The sequence below is a fragment of the Chinchilla lanigera genome, unplaced genomic scaffold, assembly GCF_000276665.1.
Source record: "Chinchilla lanigera isolate Chin_1 unplaced genomic scaffold, ChiLan1.0 scaffold00015, whole genome shotgun sequence".
Taxonomy (NCBI): domain Eukaryota; kingdom Metazoa; phylum Chordata; class Mammalia; order Rodentia; family Chinchillidae; genus Chinchilla; species Chinchilla lanigera.
Window position 1 is genome coordinate 7,667,471 of NW_004955416.1, and position 9,339 is coordinate 7,676,809.

Below are 9,339 nucleotides of genomic sequence, written 5' to 3' on the forward strand. Positions count from 1 at the left end.
CATTGATGGAATGCACCTTAAAAAAGGGATGGAATGATAAATTTTTGTTTTCATTTGCAGAACTGGAGATTAAATTCAGAGCCTTCACATCCCCAGCCCTTTTTTTATTTTTTATTTTGAGACAGGGTCTCACTAAGTTGCTAAGTTGCCTAGGTTGGGCTCCAACTTGTGATTCTCCTGCCTCAGCCTCCCAGAGTGCTAGGATTAAATGTGTATACCACCATGTCTGGCTTGAAATGATAAATTTTATGCTACACATGTATGTTCACAACAATTTAAATACACACACACACACACACACACACACACACACGAGGACCAATGTGGCTAGAGCACAATGACAAAAGGGGAGAAGGGTAGGGAACTGAGGGCCTCACAGCCAAAGCAATGCATGGATTTCATTCTTTTTTTTTGAGACAGGGTCTTGCAATATAGTTCAGGTTGGCCATGAACTCACTATGTAGCTCAAACTAGCCTCAAACTCACAGCAGTTCTCCTGCCTCAGCCTCCTAAATGCTGACATTAGACGTGCATCACCACATCTGGCTGGATTTCATTCTTAAAGAAGACAGTGGGGAGCTGTGACCCAGACACTTCAGAACTTCTCTAGAGTAATGCAAATGGCATTACTTCACAACCTGTCTCTCTTGGCAGGTTGCCATGCCCTGTCCTGTGTGTGTGTAAGAATGTGGGGCTCACTTCTTCTAGCAAGAGACTGATCTTCCGCCCAGCAGTACTTCCACCCCAAACCTAGGTCCCCAACTCAAGTGTTTCCTACATGAAAGCAGCACTTTGCCCTGCCTGTTTCCTCCAGGGGTACAACAATGGGAACTGAAGATTCTTTAAATTAGGGGCAACCCACTTTCCAGGCCCCCTTCTGTCCCTGTTAGACAGAAGCTTTCTTTCTCACAGTAAATTTTTTCTACTCTTAACCTCCGTTGTTCCCAGAATTCAGCCATTGGATTTAGAGAACAAGAACTCAGTGTTTTGGACCTCTAGCAGGGTGGGAGCGTATTTCCCTTATTGTATTTGGAAGTCCTACGTCATATGCCCTATATCTCCAGCACCATGGGAGGCTGAGGCAGGAGGATCACAGTGAATTCTAGGCCAACCTGAACTACATACTCTGTGTTAAAAAAAAAAAAAAAACAAAAAAAAAAACTATTTGGGAGGTTGGCCCCTGAGGACCTGGAAAGTATCAAGAATGACTTGGCTCCCTAGCTTAAGTGGATGGAGCTAGGGAGGTAGCTCAGTGGCAGAGTGGTTGCCTAGCACGTGCAAGGCCCTGAATTAGATCCCCAGAACAGTAGAGGGAAAAATCCTAGCTTGAGTGGATGGTATGACAGTATCATTTACTGAAATGGTCTCTGAAGTCCAACAAAGGAGCAGGTTTGGAGAGAGAAGTTCAAGAGTTCAATTTTGAGCCGGGAGTGATGGGACACGCCTGTAATCCCAGCACTCAGGAGGCTGAGGCAGGAGGATGGCTGCAAGTTTGAGACTAGCCTGGGCTACAAAGTGAGCTCAAGCCCGGCCTGAACTGCATAGTGAGACCCTGTCTCAAAAAAGATACACACACAAAAAAGAGTTCAATTTTGGATGTAGCAAGATTTAGACCCCCGTGCAATATCCAAGTGGAGAGATCAAATAGGCAGATGAATATATTATCGCCTTAGGATTCAGAAAGTGGTGCGAATGAAAGTTAGATATGGTGCTGATAATCACCCTTGTCACTGAATTGTGCAGACTGGGCTGGGAAGACATGGCGGAAGGAATAGTGACCTGGGCTGGGCATCAGAGCATCTAGGTTTTAGTTCTACTCAATTCTATCACTACACACCCTCTCTGACTTTGTTTCACCATTAGTAACACAAAGAGGGGGGCCCACACCAGGTGTTTTGTGGGAGTGGAGTTACTGGGGATTGAACCCAAAGCCTTTGCATTCAGCTAATCTCTGGCCCATTTTTTATTTTTTATTTTGAGACATGGTCTCACTAAGTTGCTAAATTGCCCAGGATGGACTTGAATTTATGATCCTCCTGTCTTGGCCTCCCAGAATGCTCAGATTACAGGCCTGAGCCACTACACCTTGCTGTGGTAGGGGTGGGAGTTTTTGGATACAAGTTATCTTCTCCCTACCAAAATAAATATGAAAAATTATTATACACAATTTTAGGAGTTTCCTCAGTTCCTGGAGACTGGTTTGCTTGTTGAACAAAGCACACCAAAAGCCACATGTAAGAAAATTGTAGCAGAATCTGATGTTACACTTAAGGGAGAATTCCTTTTTTTTGTTTTTTTTTTTTTTGGTTTTTCTCCAGTACCGGGAACAGAACTCACGACCTTGCGCTTGCCAGGCAGGCGCTTTTGCCGCTGAGCTAAATCCCCAGCCCCTAGGGAGAATTCCTTTGATAAGCCTCAGCTGGTATCAGCGATGTTCCAGAGGAAATTATCTGCCAAGCTGGACTTTTATCAGCCAAATGTAAAGTAGTGCTCAAATTCATGGATTTTAATTAAAATGGTGTGCTCAAAGGATTTAAGGAGAACTAACTCATGTATTCAACAAATACATGAAGGATACAAACTATTTCAGTCCATTAGAAGATACCAGCAATATAATTCTGCTGGAAGACTCTCAAGGAGATTTAAGAATGGCAGATGGGGTAGCTAATGTTGAACATATTTTGAAAACTGGCTATCTAAATGACAAGAGTTGATGAGCTTTTAGACAAGTACATGGACTTCTACACTGTTCTACTGTAGCACTGATAATAAACAGGAAGTGAAAAGCCTTTAAAAATAAAAAATAAAGAAAAAACCCCTAGATGGAAAACTATCATTCCTGAAGATATCTGCCTTTCCATGTTCACTGCAGCACTCTTCACAATAGCCAAGATATGGAACCAGCCACACACACAATGGATTATTCAGCCTTAAAAAGAAGGAGATTCTGACACTTAAGAAAACTTGGGTCACCGGGCGTGGTGGCGCACGCCTGTAATCCCAGCACTCGGGAGGCTGAGGCAGGAGGATCATTTCGAGTTCGAGGCCAGCCTGGGCTACAAAGTGAGTTCAAGGCCAGCCTGAACTGCATCGTGAGACCCTGTCTCAAAAAGACAAAAAAAAAAAAAAAAAAAAAAAAAAAGAAAGAAAACTTGGGTCACCCCTACAGACATTATGTTGAGTGAAATAAAGAGAGAAAAATAGGGCAGAATCTAACTTATATATGGAATCTAAGGAACGACTATGTTACATGGCCAGACAACCAAAGTTTAGGTGGCCTTCCTCACATACACTAAATATTTCTTAGGCCCCTGGGTTCCCCTAGAGAACATGTCAGTTATTAAACCAAGGAAAGGGACACTAACACCTACCAGGCCCTAGATTTTCCTTCCTTTCTACCCAAAAGTACCCCTCACCATGAAGCCAGCCAGTGTGAAAGTCATCCAGTGAAAATGGAAATAAGCCCTGGAAAGGAGAAGTGGCTGAGGAGAAAGAACAGTCAGTAACTGATGAGGCCTTTCTTAAGATGTCACCTACTTTCCAAGGTTTATCTTTTTACTTTTTCTGTTATGTTTTAGACAAAATGGACTGTACACACGCTTAGTGCCCAGTACATAATAAACATTATACAGATGTTCAGCATTAATACTGAAATATTAAAGACTTATGAGACACACGTAGTAGATGCTTTTGGTACTTCATAGATAACACTATAGCACATTTCTTTTCTTTTTTTGTAGGGGGGGAGGGTGGTACTGGGGTTTAAATCCAGGGCCCTCACACTGAGCTACGTTCCTTAGCCAATTTTTCACTGTGAGACAGGGTCTCAGTAAGTCCTTAAATTTCCCAGGCTGGGCTCAAATTTGCAATTCTCCTGCCTCAGCCTCCCAGAGTGTTGGGATTACAGGCGTGCACCACTACACCTGGCTCCCACTGCCTCCTCTTGAAAGCTCACTCAGCCCTTGAGCAGGGCAGTCCAGAAGTACAGGGGCATGGACGGGCATTCATTTTCATTCAACAAATTATCAGCCTCCGCTGCCTACATTGTCACAACTATCGCCATGACCCTGAGAGAAATAACAGAAACCCCACGTACAGCTTGATCAGTGACTCCCAGCCCCTTGATCCACACTTGCCATACCCTTCTGATCCCATTTTTGCCACACTAACTAGCACGTGCTGAGAAGGACAACATCTGAACATATGCCACTTGAAAATGGTCAACGGGCAGAGACAGCAGGGTCATAGGTCACATCGCCAAACGGGATGAAGAGGTAGTGGAGAAGCCTTGTAATCTGATCTTTCTTCCACTCTAGGTTTTACGCGGTGTTAAATCAGCCTGCAAAAGAGACTTTAAAAAGTGCCCCTAGGCATAGCAGACGCAGAAGTGGACAAGAAGGCTGAGGCTGCGCAGGCGCAGAAAAGAGGTCAGGTTTCCCGCTCAGGGTCGCCCTCGCTTCTCCCAAACAGAGGCCACAGAGAGAGTACAGTACCCGGCTCAAGGAGCCCTCGGTGCCCCTTACCTCGTGAGTCCCTCATACTGTTAGGCAAGGTCTAAGCGCCCGCCTTCTGAGGCCTTTAGGGGGCCCCACGCTCCCCGTCCAGGACCCAGCCAAACCTGGAGAAGTGGTGCCAGCAATGGACAAGGCACCTGGACAGGAAAGGCCGCCAGGCGGTTCAGCATCTGCCTTCCTCGCCACCATTCTTACCTCTTTGTCCGCCGCCTGCTCCTCAATGCCTAGCAACGCGTACAAGTCCATCTGTAAGAGCTCCTTGGTCACCGCCATGGCTCCAGCCTTAATTGGATTCGTACTACAACTCCCATGAGACCAAGCGGGGGAGGGGCTGCAGGCTCCCCGTCTGCCGCGTGTCGCTTAGCCCCCTGGGAATCACGGAGTTCCGGTTCCGCCCTGACTGATTCCGAGGGAGCGCGCAGCCACAAGTGAACTACGACTCCCAGCAGCCCCCGCTCCCCCCGCTTCTGCGCTCTGGGATCCCGGGCCTCAGGCGGCGGTCAGACTGCTGGAGTGGGCGTGTGGGGCAAGGTGGCTGGGTGGGCTAGGGCTGGGGTCTGGCCCGCCCGACTTCAGCCTCGCAGAGCCTGCTATCCTGGAAGACACGATGGAGAGCAGGTGCTACGGCTGCGCTGTCAAGTTCACCCTCTTCAAGAAGGAGGCGAGTCTTCCCTAGGGCTGGAGGGCCAGGGAGGACGAGGAGCAACGGGAAGAGCTTGGGACTTGCAGTGCAAAGACCCGGTTTTATGGCCCCTTTTCAGCAGCGTGGTTTTGATGAAGTCATTGAGCTTCACTTTCCATTTCTGCAAAGTGAGGCAAAGGCTTCCTCCCTTTTGGATCCGATGTGAGGATCCAAAGAGGTGCAGGAGGTGAAAGTACCCTGTACACTATGGAGTGTGCTGCTGTCATTTTCAGAAAGCTAGGCTTTTCCTGCCTCCCAAGTGTGGCGTCCGCCTGTTTTCTCCCTACCCTGTATCCAGCGCGGTCTTTAGTACCCTGTAACTGAGTCCATCACAGTGTGCCCTTTGCTCTGGCACCTCTCCCATCTCCATAACCCGCCTTTGCCCAGGTCTCTTCTCAATAACCACCCTTCCTCCTGCCCCCGGGGCACCAATCTGCCAGGTTCCCCTGGTAAACTGGCCTTTCTGTACCTCACCTGTAGCCAGAGCGTCTGACCAGAAGATGATGAAACCAGATGGGATGAATTAATACCATGTAGACAGGCAGGACCAGGTGACACTTAAATGACTGGATTTTGGAGTAAGTTCAAGTTTGACCTTTGCTGTCGTACCGGATGACTTGAGTCTGAACAAGTCATGTAACTTCTTAAGCCTCCTCTAAAATAGTGAAAATAGTTGTAATCCCAGCCCTTGAGAAACTGAGGCAGAGCTGGGCATGGTGGCGCACACCTGTAATCCCAGCGCTTGGAAGGCTGAGGCAGGAGGATCATTTCGAGTTTGAGACCAGCCTGGGCTACAAAGTAAGCTCAAGGCCAGCCTGAACTGCATAGCAGGAACCCTGTCTCAAAAAAAAAAAAAAAAAGAGAGAGAGAAGCTGAGGCAGGAGAATTGCCCATGAGTTTGAGGCCAGCCTGGGCTATGTAGTGAGTCCAGGCCGGCCTGAACTATATAGCAATATCCTATCTCAAAAAAATTAAAAGTGAAAAATAAATAAATAAAATAAGGAAAATAATGGTGAACATCAGGATTAAATAAAATAATGTGTATAGATTATGAGGGCTAAGTCAGATGATAAATGTGAAGTACTACACTTAGTGCCTGGCATACAGTGAGTACTTAATGGTAGCTATTGTTCTCAGCCCATTCTGAGCCAAGTTCTACCAGCGTAGGGGAGGCTCTGTGGTCACAAGATTCTCCTTTGTTGAAGAATCCATAGCCTGAAGCGCAGAGCTTTGCCCGCGGCAGGGAATTGAAGATGACAGGAAGCATGGCAGCTTGGCAGCAAGCTTTATGTGGTTTGTGTAAGAGACTAGAACCTTGGGAATTGCTTTACCCACTGCCCAGTCTCTCCCTGGACCTTAGGGCCCCACTCTTCTTCCCCCTCCCAGGAACTAGTCACAGCTTCCGAGTTTTCTCTCTCCACGGGCTTGGAGAGTCCCAGGGAGGAGCCTGCTGGGGAGGGTGAGAGGTAGATCCTCCTGCTTCATGTTTTTTGTAGTATGGCTGTAAGAATTGTGGCAGGGCCTTCTGTTCTGGCTGCCTCAGCTTCAGTGCAGTGGTGCCCCGAACTGGCAACACCCAACAGAAAGTCTGCAAGCAATGCCACGAGGTCTTGACCAGGTGAGAGGCCAACATGGGTCGGAGTTGGCCAAGCATGGCAGTAGGCATCTGGCCAGTCCATCAGAGGTCAGCCCAGGTTGTGTTCGGGGCAGGGGGCCTGACGGGTGGGATGGCAGGACTTCTAACACCAGGTTACTTCTCTGTAGAGGGTCTTCTGCCAATGCCTCCAAGTGGTCACCACCTCAGAACTATAAGAAGTAAGTACTGAAGATAAAAAAACAAAACTGGGCAAGGAGAAAGGACAAGGAAGTCATGGGTAGAACTATTCTAGATCAAATGAGTGTAGAGTCCGGAGAATACCCACCTTTCAGGCTGTTGACTGCCCACTTGGGCTCAGACAACTATTCATCAGCCCTCTCCCCAGAAAAGGCATTTGGTAGGTCTTGGCCTCTCACCCAGACCCGGGGCTGGTCAGCTGGGTTGGGTTGCAGAGAGAAACATGAACCAGGGCTATGGAAAATCGCACACTAGAGGCCTCCCTAGAGACCCAGAAATGATTTGATGGGAAACTGAGTGGATGCCTTCAGTCCACCCTTTTGCCTTCAAGAGCCTGTACCTTTATCCTGCCAGGCGTGTAGCAGCCTTGGAAGCCAAGCAGAAGCCCAGTCCCCAGAGCCAGGGACTAAGCCAGCAAGACCAAGTCATCGCTGAGCGCCTAGCACGGCTCCGCCAGGAAAACAAGCCCAGTGAGTCGGGGCAAGCAGGCTGGCCAGAAAAGCACAGTCTGGGGCTTCTGGGATTGGGGTTGCTCCGGTCCTTACACTGATCTCCCCATGCCAATTGCAGAGTCAGTGCCCTCGCAGGCAGAGATAGAGGCACGGCTGGCTTCACTGAAGGCTGAACTCCGGGGTCCCATCCCTTCCACCCAGGAGATGGAGACTCGGCTTGCAGCACTGCAGGGCAGAGTCCCACCTTCTCAGACCCCTCGGCCGGTGAGTGCTATGGCTTGGGAAGGAGGAGACTTCTAGGGCAAGGACTTGAAGGATCCCAGATACCTGTTTAGTTACGTACTTTTAGGAGTTGGTAAACCCTCCCATCTCTACTTCCTGAGCCTCAGGGCTGCTGCCAGGCCCAGGAACAAGCGACAGGCAGCAGGATTGACTGGGCCAGAAAAGAGTGGATGTGATTCAGTCCTATTGGGGTCTGCCAGACCCATCTGATTATGGGCCTTGAATTCCTCTGCTTCCCCTGGACTTTGAGGACTCCTCAGCATCCACTCCTGACCCACACTGCTTCTAGCCTTATAGTGCAGCTTTCCCCACATTCCCCACTGAGGTTCTCTCCTCTGGGCAGGCACATCAGACACCAGACTCCAGGACCCAGGCTGAGCAGACGCAGGATCTGCTAACACAGCTGGCAGCTGAGGTGGCTATTGATGAACGCTGGGAACGAGGAAACCCAGGTAACCCCTCTAGTTGGCTCCTCCATGGAAATGCCCTTCCTCTTTTCCCAGACGGGAGAGACTCTGCTGTCCACCCTTTGGGGAGATGAATATAAATCAGAGTGATCAGTACTATATGGGCTACCATTTATTGAATACTCCAGAGGAAGCCCATGTAAGCCTAGCGGTTAAATGCATGGATTTTATAGTCACACAGTATATCCTGGTTTTGCCACATACTAGCTCTGTGACCATGGGCAAGTTACTTAAGTCTCACTTTCCTTGTGTTTTTTTTTGTTTTGTTTTTCTGTTTTTCTTCCGGTACCGGGAATCAAACTCATGAGCTTGTGTTTGCCAGGCAGGCGCTTTGCCGCTGAGCTAAATCCCCAGCCCCTCACTTTCCTTGTGTGTAAAGTGGGTGATGTTAAAACCTACTTTGTGGCTAAGTGGAAGAGGAATTGAGTTAATCCAGTACACACTTGACTCACAATGAGTGCTCAGTGTTCTCTGCAATGATGGTGATGATGATAAGAAAGAAGAAGGCTATCAATGCTGGGCGTGGGACATGCTTGTAATCTCAGCACTCTGGAGGCTGAGGCAGGAGGGGGCCTGTGAGTTTGAGACCAGCTGGACTACATAGTCAGTTCTAGGCCAGCCTGAACTGCAGAGTGAAACCCTGTCTGAAAAAAATAAGGCTATTATAGCTTTCCACCATAGCCCACCCTGTGTTTCCCAGATCCAGCATGTACTTTTTCTTGAGACAAGATCTCATTATGTAGCCCAGGCTGACCTCAAACTCACAGGGATCCTGGTACCGGAGAAAACCCCCCCCAAAAAAAAAAAAAACTCACAGGGATTCTCCTGCCTCAGCCTCCCAAGTGCTGGGATAACAGGTGTGCACCACCACATCCGGCTAGCATGTACTTTTATCTTTGTTCTTATCTTTTTCTCTTTGCTTGGCCCAAGCTTACTCCACCAGTTTCTTTCCCATTCTTTTACTTTCTTGGATAAACTTTGCACTGCTAAAAAAAAAAAAAAAAGAAAAGAAAAGAAAAAAAGGAAAAAGGCTGTTGAAAATTAAATTCAGGGGCTGGGGATTTAGCTCAGCACCACAGCGCCTGCTTGGCAAGCACAAGGTTGTGAG

The 9,339-nt window shown here is 48.2% G+C and overlaps 2 protein-coding genes across 3 annotated transcripts in view; one reads left to right on the forward strand and one right to left on the reverse strand.

Annotated features, from left to right (window-relative positions):
* The window catches only part of Dnajc17 (DnaJ (Hsp40) homolog, subfamily C, member 17), a 51,792-nt gene extending 46,918 nt beyond the window's left edge, over positions 1 to 4,874 (reverse strand). The window contains exon 1 of one of the 2 annotated variants that reach the window (XM_013512569.1): positions 4,710 to 4,874. In XM_013512569.1, the coding sequence (XP_013368023.1) occupies positions 4,710 to 4,787 (78 nt within the window). In that variant the 5' untranslated portion in view covers positions 4,788 to 4,874. The remainder of the gene's footprint in view (positions 1 to 4,709) is intronic. The other variant, XM_005381263.2, reaches the window with a different exon arrangement.
* A 154-nt stretch (positions 4,875 to 5,028) lies between these two features.
* The window catches only part of Zfyve19 (zinc finger, FYVE domain containing 19), a gene marked incomplete at its 3' end in the record, with an annotated part of 7,353 nt that continues 3,042 nt past the window's right edge, over positions 5,029 to 9,339 (forward strand). Inside the window, 6 exon segments of the mRNA XM_005381261.2 lie at positions 5,029 to 5,175; positions 6,693 to 6,814; positions 6,961 to 7,011; positions 7,385 to 7,500; positions 7,601 to 7,746; positions 8,108 to 8,216. Coding sequence (XP_005381318.1) covers positions 5,122 to 5,175; positions 6,693 to 6,814; positions 6,961 to 7,011; positions 7,385 to 7,500; positions 7,601 to 7,746; positions 8,108 to 8,216 — 598 coding nt within the window. The 5' untranslated portion in view covers positions 5,029 to 5,121.